General features: G+C 64.9%; 2 protein-coding genes across 2 annotated transcripts; one reads left to right on the top strand and one right to left on the bottom strand.

The window, feature by feature from the left end:
* Positions 1-383: 383 nt before the first annotated feature.
* On the bottom strand, positions 384-19,206 carry ABCF1 (ATP binding cassette subfamily F member 1). The gene is given in 26 exon segments (XM_068170021.1): positions 384-650; positions 736-808; positions 915-979; positions 2,005-2,173; positions 2,763-2,795; positions 3,408-3,478; positions 3,592-3,666; positions 4,094-4,265; positions 5,647-5,759; positions 5,857-5,981; positions 6,516-6,599; positions 7,314-7,438; positions 7,440-7,463; positions 8,653-8,688; positions 8,690-8,793; positions 11,873-11,958; positions 12,083-12,183; positions 13,016-13,141; positions 13,909-14,001; positions 15,472-15,537; positions 15,659-15,715; positions 15,821-15,884; positions 16,518-16,684; positions 17,613-17,696; positions 17,785-17,834; positions 19,007-19,206. Coding segments are annotated over 26 exon segments (2,403 nt in total). The 5' UTR covers positions 19,074-19,206; the 3' UTR covers positions 384-477.
* Positions 19,207-19,461: 255 nt separating this feature from the next.
* On the top strand, positions 19,462-22,714 carry LOC137458658 (guanine nucleotide-binding protein-like 1). Its single transcript, XM_068170012.1, has 5 exons — positions 19,462-20,209; positions 20,555-20,807; positions 21,783-21,981; positions 22,483-22,555; positions 22,647-22,714. Exons 1-5 carry the CDS (start codon positions 20,134-20,136, stop codon positions 22,673-22,675), a joined length of 630 nt encoding a protein of 209 aa, XP_068026113.1. The 5' UTR covers positions 19,462-20,133; the 3' UTR covers positions 22,676-22,714.

Genomic DNA, 22,714 nt, shown 5'->3' with positions numbered 1-22,714 from the left:
AACTGGGGGTGACCACTGCCCCCTTACTGGTGGTGCCCACTGCCCCTTACTGGTGCTGCCCACTGTCCCCTACTGGTGGTGCCCACTGCCCCCTACTGGTGGTGCCCACTGCCCCCAACTGGGGGTGACCACTGCCCCCTTACTGGTGCTGCCCACTGTCCCCTACTGGTGGTGCCCACTGCCCCCTACTGGTGGAGCCCACGGCCCCCCTTACTGGTGGTTTCCACTAGCCCCCTACTGGTGGTGCTCACTGCCCCCTACTGGTGGTGTCCACTGCCCTTACTGGTGCTCACTGGTACTTACGGGTGGTGCCCACTGCTGCTGGTGGTGCCCACAGCCACCTTCCAGCACCCCCTCCCCCCTCCCCCAGCAAGCCTCAGTGCTCTGCTCCTCCTCTTTATTATTTCCAGCTGGGATTTATTTTTTGGGGGGGCTGGGGAGGGTCCCCAAGGCCCCCTGAAGCCCCCAGAGCGCCCCCTAGGCGTCAGGGCGGGGCCTGTTGACGACGACCTCACCCAGGGCCTCCAGCACCTCGCGCTTGTAGTCGTCGAAGTCTCCGTCGATCTGGCTCAGGCCCTGCTCCTCCACCACCCACAGCTGGCAGCTGGTCTCGGTGATCAGCCTGGCGTCGTGGCTCACCACGATCACAGCTGGCGGGGCGGGGCGTCAGAGTGATGTCACCGATGATGTCACCACGCCCCGCCCCAGCCCCCCCGCCGGCCCCTCCCCCCTCACCTCCCCGGTACTCGTTGATGGCATCGGCCAAGGCGTCGATGGATTCGATGTCCAGGTTGTTGGTTGGTTCATCCTGGAGGGGAAGGGGGTTAAGGAAGGCCACGCCCCTTCATGTGACACGCCCACTGCTAGGGCCACGCCCTTTGGGGGTTGACCCCACCCCCCCCCGCCCAGCTCACCAGGATGAGGACATCAGGCTCCCTGCAGGCCAGCTCAGCGAACACCACCCTGGCTTTCTGCCCGCCTGCAGGAAAGGGGCGGGGCTTAGGGAGGAAGCCCCACCCCCCTCTTGCCAAGAACCGCCCCCTCGCTGTTAACCACGCCCCTTAGCAAAGAGGCTCCGCCCCCTTGCAGCTTTTCCCTTCCCAGGCATCTCGAAGTGTGAGTGCCATCTTGTTGGCCACGCCCACAGACAGCGACCACGCCCCCGGACGTCAACCACAGCCTATGCCCAGACCACGCCCACCACCTAAACTCCGCCCCTTCCCCCTTAACCCCTCTTCACTTTTCCCACATCCCTCCAACCCCTTCCCTTCACCCCCCCAACCCTTTCCCTCCCAACCCTCACTCCTCATTGGCTCCCACACACACTAGCCCCGCCCCTCCCAGCCTTAGCCACACCTCTTCCTGTACTAACCCCACCTCTTCCTGCCTTAACCCCACCCTTTTAAACTCCTTCCCAGACTCCCAACCCTTTCTTGTCCTTTCCCATTTCTCCTTGTTCTGTACTGTAGGCCTTGCCCTTTTCTGACTCTAAGCCCCTCCCCTTCCAGCCTTAGCCCCGCCCCTTCCAGCCTTAGCCCCGCCCCTTCTGGCTTTAAGCCCTGCCCCTCCCCACCCCTGCCCCCTTTTAACTCCTTCCTTTACCTTCCCACCCCTCTTTACTCCCCACTTTAGACCCTGCCCACCCTTAGCCCCACCCTTCCTGGCTCTAAGCCCCGCCTCTTCCTGTCTCAACCCCACCCCTCCACCCTTTGAACACCTTCCTTTCCTCTCCCACCCCCATTTGCTCCCCACTTTAGGCCCCACCCTCTTCTGACGTTAAGCCCCTCCCCTTCCCACCTTAGCCCCGCCCCTTCCGGCTCTAAGCCCCGCCTCTTCCTGCCTTAACCCCACCCCTCCACCACCCCTCTAACCCCTTCCCTTCCCCTCCCACCCCTCTTTGCTCCCCACATTAGGCCCCCCCCCCCCCCCGGTCTTATGGCATTTCGCCCCTCCCGGTTCCGACCTCAGCCCCGCCCCTGCCGGCCCGCAGCCCCGCCCCCTCACCCGAGAGCTTGGCGATCTGCAGGGTGTGGGCGTGGCTCTCCAGGCCGAACCTCCCCAGGCACTTCCTGGCGTCCTGGTGGGGGAGGTTGAAGCTGCGCTGCAGGTACTCCGCCGCCGTCTCCTCCAGCCGCAGCTGCTCCGCCGCCTGCTGGTTGAAGAAGCCGATTTTCTGCCGCCAGGGGGAGCCAGGGAGCCAAGGGAAGGGTGGGGTTAGGGGGTGGGGCTCAAGGACACGCCCAGCAGCCACGCCCACATGGGTTAACCCCAACCTTCTCCTCCTCCTCCCTCCCCTCCCTGCTGGTGGAAGAAGCTGATTTGCTGCCGCCAGGGGGAGCCAGAGAGCAAAGGGAGGGGTCAGGGGGTGTGGTTAAAGGATGGGGTCGAGGACACGCCCAGCGACCACACCCACAAGGGTTAAACCCAATCCCCCCCTCCTTGAGCCCCTCCTGGTAGTCCTCAAAGAGCCCTTCCCAGCCCCAACCTCTGCCCCTTGCTGAGGCCCCTCCCCTCCCCAAGGTCCACCCACCCCACAGGCCACACCCCCATAGCCATGCCCCTCCCCTTCCGGTCCTGCCCACTCCACAAGCCCCACCCCCAACCTCTGCAGCCCCTCCCAGCCACAACCTCTGCTCCTTACCACAGCCCCTCCCTCTCTGCAAGCTCCACCCAGCCCTCAGGCCACACCCCCATTGTCAAGCCCCGCCCCTTCTGGACACACCTACTCCCCTCCCCCCCCCCCCCCATCCCTCCCCTCTCACCAGCCGATGGTTTCTCCTCATCTGACCTCGAGTCTGCAACAAGGACCCAGGTTGGGGGAGGGGCTGCAGCCTTGGGGGGGTCCCCAACCCCCACCCCAGACCCCTGGGCACCCCCAAACCTCCCCAAGCTCCAAGGACACACCCAAACGGCTCCCCAAGCACCCCCAGCCCCCCCCAAATCCTGTCCCAACCCTTTCCCCCCAGGGAGCCCCAAACCAACCCTGCCCCCCCTAAATCCTTCCCTAACCCCCCCCAGCCCACCTCAAATCACCTCCAAGGGACCCTAAACCCCCTCCCAACCCCCTGCCCCCCTTCCAATCCTCTCCCAAGCCCCCCCCAGGCCCCAAACCACCTCCCAGTGCCCTTGGGGGGGGAGGGGCTAAGACTGCCCCCCCAGGGACCCCAGAACTCCCCCAGCCCCTCCAAATCCTCCCCAAACCCCCTCCCCAGCCCCCCCAAAACCAACCCCCCAGGGACGTCCAACCCACCCCTACCCCCCCCAAAATTCTCCTCCAACCACCCCCAGCTGCCCCACAAGTGGGGCCCAGGGCTCCCAAATCACCCCCAGCCCACCCCCAACCCCCTCAGCACACTTTTGGGGTGCCCCCCTCCCAATCCTGAGCCCTTTTTGGGGTCCCCCCTCACCGGTGTGAGCTTCCCAGTCAGGAGCTGCAGCAGAGTGCTCTTCCCTACCCCATTGGGGCCCACGATGCAAACTGGGGGGGGAACCCCCCCAAAAAAGGGGGGGGGTGGGTAAGAAAGGGTCTGAGGGACCCCCCCAGGGCTTCTGGGGTGACTTTTTTGGGGGGGAGGGGTGGGGGTGGCTCACCCCTGGATTCCATATCAATGCCAAAGTCCAGGTTCTTGAAGAGCAGCTCCTGGCCCTCGTAGCCAAAATCCACTCCTGGGGAGGGGAAGGGGTTGGGGGGTCTAAAATTTGGGTGACACCCCCCCCAGAATAACCACTGGAGCCCCCCCACAAGTCCACCCCCAAGGTTCCCTTAGGCATCAGAGTGGGGCCCCCCCCAGAAGTGAGTTTCAGCAGCACACCCACCCCCCACCCACCCCCCTCAGTGGGGACCCCATAGGGATCCCCCAAAAGGGAGCCCCCCCACAGGGAGCCCCCCAAAGACCCCCAGCTAGCCCCAGCCCCCCAAAAGTGCCCCCCAGGGACCCCCAACCCTCACAAATCCCCACCCCAAACCCTCTCCAGCCACTCCTAGCCCCCTTCCCAGTCCCCTCCCAGTCCCTCCCAATCCCCTCCCAGTCCCTCCCACACCTTCCCAGTCCCCTCCCAGCCCCTCCCAGCCCCGCCCAGCCCCGCCCAGTACCGTGGAGGCCGAGGATGGGAGGGCTGAGGGGGGGAGGGTTGGGGAAGGTGAATCTGACGCAGTACTCTCGAGGCCTCTTGAGCAGCTCTGGGGCCTCCGCAGCCTCCTCGGCCGCCGTCCGCCGCCGGCACTTCTGCTGCTTCCTCGTCAGGGCCTCCTTCGTCTGCTTCTCCTGAGCGGGGAGCAGGGGAGCCACTCAGGGGAGCCACTCAGGGGATCCACTCAGGGGAGCCACTCAGGGGAGCCACTCAGGGGAGCCACTCAGGGGAGCCTCCCCCCGCCCTGAGCTTGAGGGGAGGTCCCTGGCGCGGGGCGGGAGCTGAGGGGGAAGGGTTGGAGGAGGGGAGGGAGGGCTGGGTGCAGGGAGCTGGCTGCTAGATCACAGTGGATCACACCAGACCAGGCTAGATCACACTAGATCACTGGAGGGGATCCTGCTTTGGGGAGGCAGTTTAGAGTGGCAAAGGGATGCCTGGAGGGATAGGGGAATCGAGAGGTATTGGGGGGGGTGGGGGTGTGATCCCTGCTGGATCACTCTAGATCCCTGCAGTGGATCCTGCTCTGGGACAGCAGAAGTGTGACAAATGGATGCCTGGAGGGTCGGGGCTTGAAGTGGGGCTCAAGAGGATTGGGAAGTGGTGGTGATCCCACTAGGGAGCGGATCCCAAGGGAGTGGATCTCTATAGATCCCTGTAGTGGATCTTACCCTGGGAGGCAAAGGGATGGATGGGGTTGAAGTGGGGATCAAGAGGTACTGGGGAGTGGTGATGATCCCACTAGGGAGTGGATCAAAAGGAGTGGGAGTGGATCCCAGGAGTAGATCCCACTAGATTCTAGCAGTGAAGCCAGCCCCTGTGTCCCTGGTGGGGCGAAGAACCCCAGGCTGTGGACCTCAGTTGGAAACAAGAGCCACGGAGGTGGCCAACAGTGATCCCACCCAGGAGTGGATCCCCAGGGAGTGGATCCCAGGAGTGGATCCCACTTGATCCTAGCAGTGAAGCCAGGTCCTGTGACCGGGGAGCCCTTGAGGGACTGAAAACCCCAGGCCAGAGGTCAGAATGGAAATGAGAGCCACAGAGGTAGCCAGGAGTGGATCCCAGAAGTAGATCCCACTCGATCCTAGCAGTGAAGCCAGGTCCTGTGGCCAGGGGAGCTCTTGAGGGACTGAAAACCCCAGGCCAGAGGTCAGAAGAGAAATGAGAGCCATGGGGGTAGCCAGGAGTAGATCCCCAGGGAGTGGATCCCAGGAGTGGATCCCACTCGATCCCAGCAGTGAAGCCAGGTCCTGTGGCCAGGGGAGCCCTTGAGGGACTGAAAACCCCAGGCCAGAGCTCAGAATAGAAATGAGAGCCACTGGGGTAGCCAGGAGTGGATCCCCAGGAGTGGATCCCACTCGATCCCAGCAGTGAAGCCTGCCCCTGTGGCGTAGGGATCCCAAGGGAGGGTGTGAGGAGCCCAGGCTGTGGCTCTCAGCAGGACCCCAGAGCCCCTGGGGCGGATCCCAGCGGCGGATCCCAGCGGCAGATCCCAGCAGGGGATCCCTCTCCCCTCACCGCCTGCTTGGTGGACTTGCCGCCGGCCTTCAGGTCCCGCAGCTTCTTCTCCTGCTTCTCGAACTGCTTCAGGAGCTCCTTCTGCTTCTGCTGGTACATCTTCTTGAAGGTCACTGCCCGGGGAGGGGAGAGGCCCCAGACGCTCGTCAAGGGCCCCAGGGAAGGCCCTAATTCAGGCCCCCCCTCCCCTCCCTCCGCTCCCCTGCTCACTGTAGTTGCCCCTGTAGTAGAAGAGGCGCTGGGAGTCGAGGTGGATGATGTCTGTGCAGACATCGTCCAGGAAGCCTTGGTCGTGGGACACCACCAGCAGAGTCTTCTTCCAGCCCTGCAGGTAGCTGGGGACAGGCAGGGGACAGCTTGGGGACACCCTGGGGACACCCTGGGGACGTGGGGGAGGAGCTTGGGGACACCCTGGGGACATGGGGGAGGAGCTTGGGGACACCCTGGGGACGTGGGGACACCCCAGGGACACCTTGGGGACAGGCTGGGGACACCACAAGGACACCTTGGGGACATGAGGACACCCCAGGGACACCTTGGGGACAGGTTAGGGACATGGGGGAGGAGCCTGGGGGACACCCTGGGGACATGAGGACACCCCTGGGACACCCTGGGGACAGGTTAGGGACATGGGGGAGGAGCTTGGGACACCCTGGGGACATGAGGACACCCCTGGAACACCCTGGGGACAGGCTGGGGACAACTCAAAGACACCTTGGGGACAGCTCCCAGGCCTCCAGCCCTACCTTGGAGGCCTTCAACCCAACCTGGAGGCCTCCAACCCAAGTGTGAAGACCCCCATCCCCCCTTTGGTGGTGCCCCCAGGGCTCTCCCTCCTCAGTGGTGCCCCCCAGAGGTCTTCTCCTCACTTGTTGAGCCAGATGACAGCATTGAGGTCCAGGTGGTTGGTTGGCTCATCCAACATCAGCAAGGTTGGCTCCATGAACAAAGCCCTGCCAGATGCCACCAAGAAAGGGCTTGGGGTCACCACCAGGAGGTCCTAGGTGACCTCCTCCAAGAAGGGAGGATGGGAGGTGGTCACTACCACCAGGAGGTCCTAGAACCTCCTTGGCTGATCTCCTCCTTGAGGGATCTCCTCCAGGAGGCTCTGGAACCTCTTCCTTGGGTGACCTCCTCCAAGAAGGGAGGATGGGAGGTGGTCACCTCCTCCAGGAGCTCCTAGAACCTCCTCAGGTGACCTCCATCCAGGGAGGGAGGTTGGGAGGTGGCCACCACTACCAGGGGCTCCTAGAACCTCCTCAGGTGACCTCCATCCAAGGGAAGAGGTTGGGAGGTGGCCACCACCACCAAGAGATCATAGAACCTCCCCAGGTGACCACAACCAGGAGGTCCCAGAACCTCCTTGGGTGATCTCCTCCTTGAGTGACCTCCTCCAGGAGACTCTGGAACCTCTTCCTTGGGTGACCTCCTCCAAGGAGGGAGGTTGGGAGGTGATCATCACCACCAGGAGGTCCTAGAACCTTCTCCTTGGGTGATCTCCTCTTTGAGTGACCTCCTCCAGGAGCTCCGAGAACCTCCTCAGGTAATCTCCATCCAAGGAAGAAGGTTGGGAGGTGGCCACCACCACCACCACCAGGAGGACCTCCTCAGGTGCCCTCCTGCCTGGGTTGCCCTCCTCCCTGGGGTGGTCTCCTGCTCCTCCTCACCTGGCCAAGGAGACCCTCATCCTCCAGCCTCCTGAGAACTTCCTGGTGGCTCTGTTCTGCATCTCGGGGTTGAAGCCCAACCCGGCCAGGATCCGCCGCGCCTTGGCCTCCGCCGCCGCCGCCCCCCATGGCCCTCAGCTCCTCATACACCTGCCAGGGGAAGGAGGAGCTCACCATGCCTTCAGGAGGGCCACCAGGACCTTGGGAGGTCCAGCAAGACCTCGGGAGCTCCAGCAGGACCTCAGGAGCTCCATCCAAGGCCTTGGGAGGTCACCGATTGGCCCTGAGGGCCTCCAAGGAGGTTCTCAAGAACTTGGGAGGGTCCATGAAGACCTCAGGAGGTCCAGCAGGACCTTAGGAGGCCATCAAGTTGGCCTTGGTGGTCCCCAAGAAGGTTCTCAAGATCTTGAAAGGTTCATCAGGACCTTGGGAGGTCCATCCAAGACCTTGGGAGATCTTCAAGGTGGCCCTGAGGGCCTCCAAGGAGGTACTCAAGACTTTAGGAGCTCCACCCAAGGATTTAGAAGGTCCATCCAAGGCCTTAGGAGATCATCAAGTTGGCCTTGATGGCCTCCAAGGAGGTTCTCCAGACTTTAGGAGGTCCATCTAAGGCCTTGGGAGGTCCATCAAGGCCTCATCAGGACCTTGGGAGGTCCATCCAAGACCTTGGGAGGTCTTCAAGGTGGCCCTGAGGGCCTCCAAGGAGGTTCTCAAGATCTTTGGGAGGTCCATCCAAGGCCTTGGGAGGTCCAAGAAGACCTTGGGAGGAGCTCAGGGTGGCCCCAATGGCCTCCAAGGAGGTTCTCAAGGCCTTGGGAGGTGCTCAAGGTGGCTCTGAGGGCCTCCAAGGAGGTTCTCAAGCTCTTTGGGAGGTCCATCCAAGGCCTTGGGAGATCCATGAAGGCCTTAGGAGCTCCATCAGAACCTTGTGAGGGCCACCCAAGACCTTGGGAGGTCCTCAAGGTGGCCCTGAGGGCCTGCAAAGAGGTTCTCCAGACTTTAGGAGGTCCATCTAAGGCCTTGGGAGGTCCAAGAAGACCTTGGGAGGAGCTCAGGGTGGCCCCAATGGCATCCAAGGAGGTTCTCAAGGCCTTGGGAGGTGCTCAAGGTGGCTCTGAGGGCCTCCAAGGAGGTTCTCAAGCTCTTTGGGAGGTCCCTCCAAGGCCTTGGGAGGTCCAAGAAGACCTTGGGAGGAGCTCAGGGTGGCCCTGTAGAGCCCTGAGGAGCTCCTCAAGGCCTCGCGAGGTGCTCTGTGGCACCCCCTGGTGGCCCAGGCTGGGGCCGCTCCCCCTGCCCTGCCCTTCCCCCCCCCGGGGTGGTGCCCCCTGCTGGCCCCAACCTTCTCCAGCCTCTCAGCAGCTGCGTCCTCTCCCCCCTTCCAGGAGGCTCTGCAGCCTCTTCTCCTCCTCCAGCAGCCTCAGGCGCTTGGTGTCCGCCCGCAGCACCGCCTGCACCGCCGGCGTCTCGTCCGCAACCACCTCTGCGGGCAAGGCACTGCCGACACCGCCCCGCACCCACCGCACCGCGGGGGCTGGGGGGGCTGGGGGGGGGTGGGGGGCACAGGGAAGGACTGGGGGGCAACTGGGAGGGACAGGGAAAGCACTGGGGGGCACAGGGAAGGACTGGGGGGCAACTGGGAGGGACAGGGAGAGCACTGGGGGGCTACTGGGACTGGCTGGGGGGCAATTGGGATGTGCTGGGGGGGCACTGGGATGCGCTGAGAGGGCACTGGGATGTGCTGGGGGGGCAGTGGGATGCACTGGGGGGCGCTGGGGTGCACTGGGGGGACACTGGGATGCACTGGTGTGTAGTGGGGGGCACTGGGATGTGCTGAGGGGGCGCTGGGATGTGCTGGGGGGGCACTGGGATGTGCTGGGGGGCACTGGGATGTGCTGGGGGGACACTGGGATGCGCTAGGGGGGCACTGGGATGTGCTGGGGGGACACTGGGATGCGCTAGGGGGGCACTGGGATGTGCTGGGGGGACACTGGGATGCGCTAGGGGGGCACTGGGATGTGCTGGGGGGGCGCTGGGATGTGCTGGGGGGACACTGGGATGCGCTAGGGGGGCACTGGGATGTGCTGGGGGGGCGCTGGGATGTGCTGGGGGGACACTGGGATGTGCTGGGGGGACACTGGGATGCGCTGGGGGGACACTGGGATGTGCTGGGGGGACACTGGGATGCGCTAGGGGGGCACTGGGATGTGCTGGGGGGGCGCTGGGATGTGCTGGGGGGACACTGGGATGTGCTGGGGGGACACTGGGATGCGCTAGGGGGACACTGGGATGTGCTGGGGGGACACTGGGATGCGCTAGGGGGGCACTGGGATGTGCTGGGGGGGCACTGGGATGCGCTGAGAGGGCACTGGGATGTGCTGGGGGGGCAGTGGGATGCACTGGGGGGCGCTGGGGTGCACTGGGGGGACACTGGGATGCACTGGTGTGTAGTGGGGGGCACTGGGATGTGCTGAGGGGGCGCTGGGATGTGCTGGGGGGGCACTGGGATGTGCTGGGGGGCACTGGGATGTGCTGGGGGGACACTGGGATGCGCTAGGGGGGCACTGGGATGTGCTGGGGGGACACTGGGATGCGCTAGGGGGGCACTGGGATGTGCTGGGGGGACACTGGGATGCGCTAGGGGGGCACTGGGATGTGCTGGGGGGGGCGCTGGGATGTGCTGGGGGGACACTGGGATGCGCTAGGGGGGCACTGGGATGTGCTGGGGGGGCGCTGGGATGTGCTGGGGGGACACTGGGATGTGCTGGGGGGACACTGGGATGCGCTGGGGGGACACTGGGATGTGCTGGGGGGACACTGGGATGCGCTAGGGGGGCACTGGGATGTGCTGGGGGGGCGCTGGGATGTGCTGGGGGGACACTGGGATGTGCTGGGGGGACACTGGGATGCGCTAGGGGGACACTGGGATGTGCTGGGGGGACACTGGGATGCGCTAGGGGGGCACTGGGATGTGCTGGGGGAGCACTGGGATGGGCTGGGGGGGTGCTGGGATGCACTGGGGGGCGCTGGGGTGCACTGGGGGGGCACTGGGATGCACTGGTGTGTAGTGGGGGGCACTGGGATGTGCTGAGGGGGGTGCTGGGATGCACTGGGGGGGCACTGGGATGTGCTGGGGGGGCGCTGGGATGCACTGGGGGAGCACTGGGATGCGCTGGGGGGGCACTGGGATGTGCTGGGGGGGCGCTGGGATGCACTGGGGGGGGCACTGGGATGTGCTGGGGGGGGCAGTGGGATGCACTGGGGGGGCACTGGGATGTGCTGGGGGGGCAGTGGGATGCACTGGGGGGCACTGGGGTGGCACTGGGATGCACTGAGGGGGCACTGGGATGTGCTGGGGGGGCGCTGGGATGTGCTGGGGGGGCACTGGGATGCAGTGGGGGGCGCTGGGATGTGCTGGGGGGCGCTGGGGGGGGCGCTGGGATGCGCTGGGGGGCGCTGGGGTGCACTGGGGGGGCACTGGGATGTACTGGGGGAGCACTGGGATGTACTGGGGGAGCACTGGGATACACTAGGGGGCGCTGGGGTTCACTGGGGGGGCACTGGGATGTGCTGGGGGGGCGCTGGGATGCGCTGGGGGGGCACTGGGATGTGCTGGGGGGGCACTGGGATGCACTAGGGGGCGCTGGGGTTCACTGGGGGGGTGCCGGGATGCACTGGGGGGTACTGGGATGGACTGGGGGGGCACTGGTGTGCACTGGGGGGGTGCTGGAATGGACTGGGGGGTGCACAGTGGCGGAGGCTGGTGTGCAGTGGGGGGCACTGGGATGGGCTGGGGGGCGCTGGTGCGCAGTGGGGGGGGATGGGATGCACTGGGGGAGCGCTGCTGCAGTGGGGATGCACTGGGGAGGCACTACGGGACACTGGTGCGCAGTGGTGGGGGCTGGGATGTGCTGGGGGGCGCTGGTGTGCAGCGGGATGCACTGGGGGCGCTGGGGGGGCAGCGGGATGCACTGGGGGGCACTGGTGCGCACTGGGGGGGCACTGGGGGTCGCTGTTGCACAGCGGGATGCACTAGGGGGCGCTGTTGCGCAGCGGGATGCACTAGGGGGCGCTGTGGCGCAGCGGGATGCACTAGGGGCGCTGTGGCGCAGCGGGATGCACTAGGGGGCGCTGTGGCGCAGCGGGATGCACTAGGGGGCGCTGTTGCGCAGTGGGATGCACTGGGGGCGCTGTGGCGCAGCGGGATGCACTAGGGGGCGCTGTGGCGCAGCGGGGGACGCTGTTGCGCACTGGGGGGGCGCTGGGGGGCGCTGTTGCGCAGCGGGATGCACTAGGGGGCGCTGTTGCGCAGCGGGATGCACTAGGGGGCGCTGTGGCGCAGCGGGATGCACTAGGGGGCGCTGTGGCGCAGCGGGATGCACTAGGGGGCGCTGTGGCTCAGCGGGATGCACTAGGGGCGCTGTCGCACACTGGGGGGGCGCTGGGGGGCGCTGTTGCGCAGCGGGATGCACTAGGGGGCGCTGTGGCGCAGCGGGATGCACTAGGGGGCGCTGTTGCGCAGCGGGATGCACTAGGGGGCGCTGTGGCGCTGCGGTCCGCACCTTGCTCGCAGAGCAGCACGTCGATGTTGGGAGGGATGCTGAGGGCCCTGTTGGCGATGTGCTTCAGCAGGGTGGTTTTGCCTTTCCTGCCCCAAACAGGACCCCCACAGGAAGTCAAAAAGGGCCTTGGGGAGAGCCTGGAGCCCCTCCTGGCCCACCCCAGGGGCAGGCAGGGGCAGGGGCAGGGGCAGGGGGCAGGCCAGGCCCTACCCGTTGGGTCCCACCAGGCCGTAGCGGCGCCCGGCCACGATGTAGAGGTCGGCGTTGACGTAGAGCTCCTTGCCGTGGGCTGAGATGCTGAACTTCTCCAGCTGCTCAGGGCCAAAGGCTGGGGGTCAGCAGGGGCCCCCCAGAACGAGCAGGACCCCCCCCAGGGCACCCCTACATTTTATAGCCCCCCCCTCCACCCAAACCTCCCCCCCGCCCAACCCCGTCCCATCCCGGGGCCTGCCTGCAGTTTCCTGACCTCGTGGTTGCCTAAAGCCCTCTCAAGGCTGCTCCAAGGTCCCCCCCAAGCAGCCTGAACCCCCCCCAACAAGCCCCCCCCAAACCTCCAGACACCCTCAAAGCCTTCAGGACCCCCTGGATCCCCCCCAGGGGTCCCCCCAAACCCTCCAGCCCCACCCCCAACCCCTTCCCTGTGGTCCCCCTCAACCTCCTCATAGGACCTTGAACCCTCACCCCCATGCCCCCAGCCCAGGCCTGAGGCGGTTTGGGGGCCCCCAGGTGGACTTTGGGGTCCCTGAGTAGGTTTTGGGGTTCCCAGAAGAATCTTGAGGTCCTCAAGAGGGCTTTGGGGTCCTCAAGAGGGGTTTTGAAGAGCCCCAAAAGAGACTTTGCAGCCCTCTGCCATCTGTCTGAGGTCCTGGGGCTGGGCAGGGAGGGGTTGGGGAGGTTTTGGGGGGGAGCCTGAGTGGATTTGGGGGTCCCAAGGTGAATTTTGGGGTCCCCAGGTTAATTTTGGAGCTTTCCAGGGAGGTTTTGGGCTCCTCAGAAGGGCTTTCAGGAGCCCCAAGAGAGACTTTGCAGCTCCCCGAGGCCCCGTTGGACGTCTCGAGCCCGGGGACGTTTTGGGGGTTCCCCAGGTGAATCTGGGGGTCCCTCAGCGAGTTTTGGGGTCCCCAGGAGCGTGCTGGGGTTCACCTTGATGTCAGAAGCGTTCTCCAGCATGGCCTGGCGTGAGGAGAGCTCAGCCTGGGACACGGAGAAGTCGCTGTCCCCGGCCGCCGCTGCCGCCTTGATGGTGGCCACCTGGCGCTCGTACTCCAGCTGGGGGAGGGCAGGAAGGGGGAGGGGTTAGAGCAAGCCCCGCCCCCTTGGGGAGCAAGCTCCACCCCTTAGGCACAAGCCCCGCCCCCTTGAGGATCAAGCCCCACCCAGCAACCCCCACCCCCCCAGCCCACTTTTGGGGTCCTCCCTCCCCACTCCTGGGGTCCCTGCCCAGGTCGCTGCCTTCTACTGCAGCTACCAGAAGGTACAAAGGGGAGAGGCTAGCTCAAGCCACGCCCCCTTAGGAACAAGCTCCACCCCCTGGGCACAAGCTCCACCCCCTTGGGGGTTAAGCCCCGCCCAGCAGCCCCCACCCCCAGGCCCCCAGTTTGGGGGTCTCTCCCCTCAGTTCTTTGCGTGAGAAGCACAAGGGGGAGGGGGGAGCTCAAGCCACACCCCCTCAGGAGCAAGCTCCACCCCCTAGAAGGGAGCTCCACCCCCTTATACACAAGCTCCACCTACTAGAGACAAACATTCTCATGGGGTTAAGCCCTGCTCCCCAGACCCCCCACACCCATGGACCCCCTGTTTGGGGCACCCCTCCCCCCAGGTCCCCCCTTTGGGGTCCCCCCTCACCCCCATGTCCCCCAGTGGGCTCCCCCCTTTGGGGGTCCCCCCCTCACATCTCTCTTTTTGGGGTCCCCCCTCCCCCCAGGTCCCTCCTTTGGGGTCCTCCCTCACCCCCACCTCTCCTTCTTGGGTCCCCCTCCACCCCCCAGACCCCATCTTGGGGACCCCCCCATTTTTGGGCCCCCCCAGTTCCTTGCCTGCTTCTTCAGCTTCTTCTTCTCCTTCTTGCTGACCTTGGGGTCAGGCTCAGCCTTCCTCACCTCCTCCTCATCCTCCTCCCCCTCAGCCTCCTAGGGGGGGGCCACAGAGAAGCTGACACACAGCCTTCCCCCCCCCCCCCCCAGGACCTCCAAGCAGGAGCCCCCCCGGACCTATTTGCACCCCAAAAGTCCTCAGTAACCTCACCCCAAATTCCCAGCACCCCCCAAGTCCCCCCTCCCAGCCCCCCAAGTCCCCCCTCCCACTGCCCCCACTCCCTGTCCCCTCCTTCTTCCCAGCCCTCCCAGTCCACCCCCCCCAGCCCAGTCCCCCCTCCCCACTCCATCCTTGTTCCCCTCCCTCCCAGCACCCCCTTAATTCCACCCCCTCCCCTCCCCAATCCTAGTCCCCCCACCCCCAAATTCACAGCCCCCCCCAAACCCATTCCCCCATCCCTGTCCTCCTCTTCCTCCCAGTCCCCCCAACCCCTTCCTCCCATCCCTGTCCTCCTCTTCCTCCCAGCCCCCCCCAACCCCTTCCTCCCATCCCTGTCCTCCTCTTCCTCCCAGCCCCCCCAACCCCTTCCCTCCCATCCCTGTCCTCCTCTTCCTCCCAGCCCCCCCAACCCCTTCCTCCCATCCCTGTCCTCCTCTTCCTCCCAGCCCCCCACCAACCCCTTCCTCCCATCCCTGTCCTCCTCTTCCTCCAAGCCCCCCCCCAACCCCTTCCTCCCATCCCTGTCCTCCTCTTCCTCCCAGCCCCCCCCAACCCCTTCCTCCCATCCCTGTCCTCCTCTTCCTCCAGCCCCCCCAACCCCTTCCTCCCATCCCTGTCCTCCTCTTCCTCCCAGCCCCCCCCAACCCCTTCCTCCCATCCCTGTCCTCTTCCTCCCAGCCCTCTCCAATCCCATTCCCCCCCTACCAAATCCCAGCCCCCCTCTCCCTGTTCCCCCCTCCCAGTCCCTCCCTCCCAGCCCCCCCCCCAGTGCCCTCCTCCCTCCCAGGCCCCCATCCTAGTCCCCCCCCCAGTCCCCTCAATCCCTGTCCCCCCCTTCCTCCCAGCCCCCCCCAAGTCCAATCCCCACTTCCCATCCCATCCCCCCCAATCCCAGTCCCCCCCTCCCCCCATCCCCACTCTCCCTCCCATCCCCCCCAATCCCAGTCCCCCCCTCCCCCCAGTCCCTCCCTCCCTCCCAGCCCCTATCCCAGCCCCCCCATTCCTCTTCCTCTTTCTCCCAGCCCCCCCTCAATTCCATCCCCCTCCTCCATCCCACTCCCCTCCCTTCCTTCCAGCCCCCCCATCCCAGTCCCTCCCCAGACCCCCAAATTCCCACCCCCCCCTTCCTTCCTCCCCTCTCTACTCACAGCCTCCTTCCCTTTCTTGTTCTCCTTCTTTTCTCTTCCTCCTCCTCCTCTTCCTCCTCTTCCTCACCTCTCAGAGCTGCAAATTTATTCTGGGGAGGGGGTTCAAGAGCAGCTCAGCCTCGTTCCCATTCCCCCCCCTCCCCACCTCCCAGCACCCCCAAACTGCTCCCAGTCTGAGGTCTCCCCCCAGCTCCTCACCTTCCCCCCCTTGGGCCTCGAATCCTCCTCAGAGCCTTCGGCCTCATCCTCACTCACTCCTTTGCCCTAGGGGATAGGGAATAAGAAAGGGGAGGGGGTCAGAGCCACCCCCAATCAGCCCCCCCCAACTTTTGGGGTGCCCCCCCCTCATTTTGGGGTCCCCTCAGCCCCTTTCCCCCCCCCTCACCTGCCGTTTCCCTTTGGCCTTGCGACTCTTCGGCCTCTTCTTCTCCTCCTCTTCCTCCTACCCACAGCCAAACCACTTTTGGGGGAGGGCCCAGGGCCCCCCACCCCCAAACCTCGCTGTTGGGGTGCCCCCCCCCACACTTAAAGATCCTTCCTCCCCCACCTTATTTTTCCCCTTGCTGGGCTTGGAGCCTTCCTCCTCCTCCTCCTCCTCGCTCTGCTCCTGGCTCAGTGCAGCGAAAACGTTCCCACCCTGGAGGGGGGGACACAGAAATGGGGGTGGGGGACCCCCAAATCTTCCCTCAGCAGCCCCCCCAGCCGCCAAATTTGAGCTCCAGACCACCCTCCCAATTTTGTCTCCTTCCTCTTCCTCCTTCTCCTTCCATTGCCTTCCCCCTCCCCATTTCCCTCCCCCTTTTCCTCCTCTTTTTAGGGTGCCCCCCCCCGGTTCCAAAGCCCCTCTCCAACATCTTAGGGTCCCCCCTCCCACTTTGGGGACACCCCCCAAAACCTTTCCTCCCTCCCCTCTACCTTTCAGCCCCGCCCAATTTTGCCTCCTTCCTCCCCCTCCCTCTTTCCCCTTCCCCCCTCCCCATTTCCCCCCCCTCCCTCCCTCCCCAGATATTTGGGGTGCTCCCCCCCAACTTCAAACCCCTTCCCCAACATTTTGGGGTCCCTCCGTAACTCTAGAGACCCCCTCCCCCTTTCACTCCCCCCCCCCCTTCAATCCCCTCTGCCCCCTACTCCTTCCTTCCTTCCTCACCTTCTTCCTCCTCCCTCCCTTCTTGGGCAGCGGTGCTGAGGAAGGCAAAAAGCATCAGGGGCAGGGGGAGGGGGGGAGGGGTTTGGGGGTCCTGAGCCCCTCTCCCCCTCCCCCCCCCCTCACCTTCTCCTCCTCTTCCTCGCTGCCAGCTGCTGCCAGCTGCTGGAGACGAAGGCTCAGCTCCTCCTCCTCGTCCTCCCCCCCGGCCTGGGCCCCGCCCCGGCGCCGCTCCTTGCGCCGCTGCTCGCGCTTGCGGCGAGAGGCCTGCGGGGGGAGGGGTAATTTAAGGCCTTAATTAGCATCTAATTAGCATGAAAAGCCACGCCCAACCCCCCAGGCCCCACCCTTTGAGGCCCAACCCGGTTTAGCCCCGCCCCTACAGGCTACACCCCTCAAAGCCCCACCCCTTTGAGGCTATGCCCCGCTTAGGCTCTGCCCTCTGCAGCCCCACCCCCCCTGGCCACACCCATTGAAGCCCCACCTCCTTTAGCCCCGCCCCTTGAAACCCCACTCCTCCAACCCCACCCCACCTTCTTTAGCTCCACCTCTAGCCAGTCACATTCTAGCTCCACCCCTTTTGGCCCTGCCCCTTTAAAGCCCCTCCCTCAGCCCCCTCCCACTGAAGTCCCGCCCTTTCAAGCCCCACCCCTCCAACCACCACCATTTCAACCCCACCCTTTTAAGCCCCTTCCTCCCCCAGCCCCACCCATTTCAGCCCCACCCATTTCAGCCCCACCCATTTTAAGCCCTTCCTCCTCCGGCCCCTGCCTCCCCACCACACCCATTGCAACCACGCCTGCTTTAAACCCCACCCACATAAGGCCCACCCCCCAACCACACCCACTAAAACTCTACCCTTGAGGCCCACCCCCTTTAGCTCCTCCTCCAGCACCTCTGCTTTAACCTCCACTCCCTCTAGGCCTATCCTTCCTCCAGCCCCACCCGCTTAAGCGCCACACCCCATTGGCCCCACCCATTTCAGCCCCTCCCCCTTGAAGCCCCTTCTCCTCAAGCCCCACCCACTTTAACCCCACCCGCTTCACCAACCCCCACATTAACTCCACCCTTTAACCCCCCTCCTCCTCCAGCCCTACCCTTTTAAGCCCCACCCCCCCCTACCGACCCTACCCCTTTAAGCCCCACCCCCCTACCGACCCCACCCCTTTCAGCCCCACCCCCTTTTGCACCACACCTGCTGGGGGGCAGCCTCCTTCTCCGGGGCCGGGGGAGCCTCCTTGGGGGTTGGTTTCTCCTCTTCCACCAACTCCTCAAAGAACTTTTTTGGGGGGACCCCAAAGGTCAGAATGGGGTCAGGGGTCAAAGGTCAAGGGAAGGATCAAGGGGTCAAAGGTTGAGTCCCTCACCGACTTCTTCCCCTTCCGATCCTTCTTCCCCTTCTTCACTGGTTGGGCTGCTTTGGGGGGGGGGGGAGGGGGAGAATAAAGAAGTTAATTAGCACCCCTTCACTAATTAGTTCCCCCCTCAAGTCACTAATCAATCCCCTAATTAGCTAATCAATCTCTCCAATCACTAAGGAGCTGCCTAAGTAATTAACCATCCCCCCCCATAAGCACCTTACCACCCCCCAGTAATTAGCCCCCACCCAGATAATTAGCCCCCCCTCCAGGTAATTAACCTCTCCAAGCATTAAGAAGCCCACCCAGCCATTAATTAGCTCCTCCCCCCCCCCAATTAATTGCCTCTTACAAGCCATTGTATTAATTAACCATCTCTGATTAATGATCATTTTGGCTAATTAAGGTGCCCCCACAAGACCTTTATTCTCCTCCCCTCCCCTCCCCCCCCCCCCCCCCCAAGAGATTAATTTGGTTAATTAGCACCTTCAGACAAACCCCCCCCCCCCCCAACTTAATTATTCACCTTCCCCCTGCTAAAATAATTACATTAATTAGGCTCCTAACCCTCCCCAAGACCTTAATCCCCCCCACCCAAAGTCTTAACCTGCCCCCCCAAGAAGCTTAATTCCATTAATGAGTCCTAAGAGCCCCCCCAAAGGACTTAAATCTGCCCCCCCAGGGGCCTAAGTCCCAACACATCACCCCCCCCAGGAGACTAATTTGGTTAATTAGGGTCCTAAGACCCCACCCTCACCCCCCCCCCCAATGCCTTAGCCATCTCCCAGGGCCTTAAGGCCTCCCCCCAGGAAGGTTCATTGGGTTCCTTAGGATCCTAAGGTCCCCCCCCAAACCCTTACCCCCCCCTCAAAGACTTAAACCTCCCCCAAGGGCCTTACTCTGCCCCCCCACCCCGCCCCAGGATAATGAAGTTAATTAGGCCCCCGAGCTTAATTCCACCCCACCCCACCCCCCCAGCAGCCTGTAGGGTCTGTACCTCCTCCCTCTAAACTTCTCAAGACGTTTAATCAGGACCCGACCCCCCCCCCCCCAAGAGCCTTAATTGGTGCCCTCCTGCCCCACCCCAGGCCTCATGCTCACCTCCTCCCCTCCCCCACCTCCCCCAGGAACTTCTTCCCCCCCCCTACTGTCCCCCCCCCCCCCCCCCGAATATGTCCCCGGGTCCCCCCCCCGCCCCGGTAGCCCCCACCCCAGCCCCCCGAGGCCTTACTCTGCTCCTCTTCCTCCCCTCTCCATTCCTCCTGCTTGGCCGCCGCCGGCCGCGCTCCCTTCGGCATGGCCGGGCACAGGGGGAAGTTTTGCGCCTGCGCGGTCACGCCGCCCCGGCCCGCAGCGGCACCGCCGAGCCGCTTCCGGTCCGCCGAGGCTTCTCATTGGCTAGCTGGCAGAGCTCGGCCCGCCCACTGCCAGCTGACGGCAGCGTCGCGCTCGGCGTCTCGCGCGGAGGGACGCGTTCCGCCTCCGCCTGAGGGGAGGAGGATTCCTATTGGCTCCCGAGGATGGTCCCGCCTCCGCCCGCCGAAAGGAGGCTTCCCATTGGTTCGTCTCGTTCGCCCATCCCCTTCTGCTGTGATTAATCCTCCCAGTCCCCCTCTCCTCCATCCCAGCCCCCCCTCCCCGCTCCGCCTGATCCTGATCCCCCTCCTCTCTCCTCCTCCTCATCCCCCACCCCCTTCCTCCCTCCCTGCCTCCCACCCTCTGGAGGTTTTGTCCCGCCCCATTCGGGAAGGGTCTTCCTTCCATTGGCTTTTCCCATCTTGTCCCCGCCCCCCTCTGGGATATTTCGTTCTTATTGGTTCGCCTGCATCCACTCGCTTCCTGCTTTTTATTGGCTCTCACAGTTTGATCCCGCCCCTTCGGCCGCGCTCCACTTCTCGGCGCTCGCCTATATCCATTCTACCGCTTCCGTATGGATTCTTTTCCTATTGGCTCTCCTGCATCTGTGCCTTTATGCCAACTCGCTCTCCCATTGGCTCTTGTTGGTTTGTCCTTCTTCCCTTTGCTAATGTTTGTTCTCCCATTGGCTCATAGAGCTGTTAGTTCCGTCTCCTTCTCTTTCTGCTGCCACTTGCTCTCCCTGTGGCCTTTCCGGCGCTACTCCCTCCCTTCCTTGCGGTACCTTCTCCTCCTATTGGCTCAAGTTTGCTTATCCCGCCCTCTTCTGAGGCCTTTCCCTCTCCCATTGGCTCTTCCGCCGTTAATCCCTCCCCTTTCTGCGGACACGCCTCCTTTCCCACCCCTTTCCGTTCCCTATTGGCTCCTCCCTCTTTTTCTCCCGCCTCCTTTCTCCTTTCACTTCTCCTATTGGCTGCCGCTTTCCCCACCTGACCTCCCGTCATGCCCCGCAAGCGGCCGTTCAGCGCCAAGCGCAAGAAGCAGCAGCTCCGGGACCGCCGCGACCGCAAGCGGGGAGGTGAGCGAGGCCCTGCCGGGGGCGGGGAGCGGTAACCGGAGCCTGACCGGGCTGGGCCTGGCCTGGGCTGGGCATTGCGGGGGGCGGGAAGGGGTAACCGGAGCCTGACCGGGCTGGGCCTGGCCTGGGCTGGGCATTGCGTCGGGTGGGAGGCGCTCCCCGGGGCCTGACCGGAGCTGTGCGGGGGGTGGGAGGCGGTCCCCGGGGCCTGACCGGAGCTGTGCGGGGGATGGGAGGCGCTCCCCGGGGCCTGACCGGAGCTGTGCGGGGGTGGGCAGGGGCAGCGTTCACTGGAGCCTGACCGGCGCCGGCCTGGCCTCCCCTCTCCCCCCGCTCCCTCCGCAGACCTTCCTGCAGGCCCCGGGCCGGGTGGCGGCAGCCGCAGCGGCAGCCGGGACCGAGGCAGCGATGCCGACGAAGGGGAAGCAGCGGCGGCGCCTCCGCAGCGCCGCCACGACCCCGGCAGGTTCCGGTTACAGCTCGGGGGGCCCCGGGCTGAGGCTCTGGCTCGGCGGCGGCGGAGAGCTCAGCAGGAGGTGGTAGAGATGCTGCCCGAAGAGCGGCCTGGAGCTGGATCCCGAACGGATCTATGGGCCCGGTGAGGGCGGGGGGGGCACCGGGACCGGAGGGAGATCCCGGGGGTGGCAAATGTGGGCTCCAAGGGGCAGCTGGGGAAGGGCAATTGAGGGCTCCATGGTGCAGTTGGGGGGCTGAGGAGGTAGTTGGGGGTTGGGGAGGGGCAGCTGAGGGCCTGAGAGGGTAGCAGAGGATTTGGGGATGTTCTGTGGTGGGTAGTTGAGGGCTCAAAGGGGCAGCTGGGGGGCTGGGGAGGGTCTGAAGGGGGCAATTGAGGGCTCAAAGGGGTAGTTGGGGGGCTGGGGAGGGGTCTGAGGGGGCAATTGAGGGCTCAAAGGGGTAGTTGGGGGGGCTGGGGAGGGTCTGAGGGGGCAATTGAGGGCTCAAAGGGGTAGTTGGGGGGCTGGGGAGGATCTGAGGGGGCAGTTGAGGGCTCAAAGGGGCAGCTGGGGGGCTGGGGAGGGTCTGAGGGGGGCAGTTGAGGGCTCAAAGGGGCAGCTGGGGGGCTGGGGGAGGGTCTGAAGGGGGCAATTGAGGGCTCAAAGGGGTAGTTGGGGGGCTGGGGAGGGTCTGAGGGGGGCAGTTGAGGGCTCAAAGGGGCAGCTGGGGCCTGGGGAGGGTCTGAAGGGGGCAGATGAGGACCATAAAGAGAAGGAAGTGGCCCTGGGGAAGCCACAAATGAGCCTTGGGGGGGGTTTGGAAGTGGTGTCTCAGTAGAAGGAAGTGGCTTTGGAGAGGGGGTAAGTGACTCTTAGGAAGCAGGAAACGAGCCTAGGAGGAGGGGAAGTGGCTCTTGAAGAGAAGGAAATAGCTTTAGAAAGGTGGAAATGGGCCTTGCAGGGTGGGAAGTGGCTCCTGGGGAGGGGGGAAGGGGCCCTGGGGAAGCAGGAAAGGAGCCTGGGGAGGGGGGAAGGGGCCCTGGGGAAGCAGTCAGCAGCCCTTTGGGGGTGAAAGGTTCCCCTGGGGGGGTCCCTGCTGACATCCCCCCTCCCCCCAGGCCTGGACTTCCCCCGGAGGCCTCCCTGGAGCTTCGGGATGCAGCCGGAGGAGCTGCGGCGCAGGGAGGAAGAGGCCTTCGGAGCCTTCCTCCAGCGGCTGGGGGAGAGGCCCGGGGGGGGGCAGACCGGGGGGGGCAGGAGAGCAGCAGGAGGAGGAGGAGGGCGGGGGGGCTGGCCCCCTTTGAGCATAACCTGGAGGTGAGGAGGGGGGAGGGGAGGGGACACTGGGGTGTGTGGGGGGAGATGGGAGAAGGGGAGGGGCTGGGGGGGTTGGGGGGGGGGAGGGGAGATGGGGGGGGTTAGGGCAGAAGAGGAGGGGCTGGGGGGGTCAGGGGGGTTATGGGGGAAGGGGAGATTGGGGGAGGTTAGGGAAGAAGAGGAGGGGCAGGGAGGTTGGGAGAGGTATGGAGGGAAGGGGAAAGGCTGGGGGGAGTTGGGGGAGGTATGGGGGGAAGGGGGATTCCGAGGGGGCTAAGGGGTATGGGGGGGTCCAAGTGGGGGGCCTAAGGGGTTGGAGGGGGTGGGGGTAGAGTGGGTGAATAGCAAGGGGTAGGGGCTAAGGGGTGGGAGGGTTGAGAGGCAAGGAGGGAGCTGAGGGGTAAAAAGGATCCGAGGGGGGTAAGGGGAAGGAGGGGGTCTAAGGGGGGTGTTTGTATCCCCACTCTGTCCCCTCGACACCCCCCCGACTCCCCTCCCCAGACGTGGCGCCAGCTGTGGAGGGTGCTGGAGATGTCTGACCTGATCCTGCTGATCACCGACGCCGCGGCACCCGGTGAGCGCAGCGCCCCCTGGCGGCCGGCGGCGGTAACGCGCCCCGGGCGCTCGGAGCCTCTGTGTGTGTGTGTGTGCGCCCCCCCCGGCAGGCTCTGAACGTGCCCCCGGCCCTGGCTGAGCACATCGTGGGGGAGCTGGGCAAGGGCCTCATCCTGAT

This window comes from Melanerpes formicivorus, unplaced genomic scaffold, assembly GCF_026170545.1.
Source record: "Melanerpes formicivorus ecotype bairdi unplaced genomic scaffold, bMelFor1.0.p_v2 SCAF_269, whole genome shotgun sequence".
Classification (NCBI taxonomy): Eukaryota; Metazoa; Chordata; class Aves; order Piciformes; family Picidae; genus Melanerpes; species Melanerpes formicivorus.
Note: the sequence above shows the minus strand (reverse complement) of the source record. Positions and strands in the feature narration are given on the sequence as shown.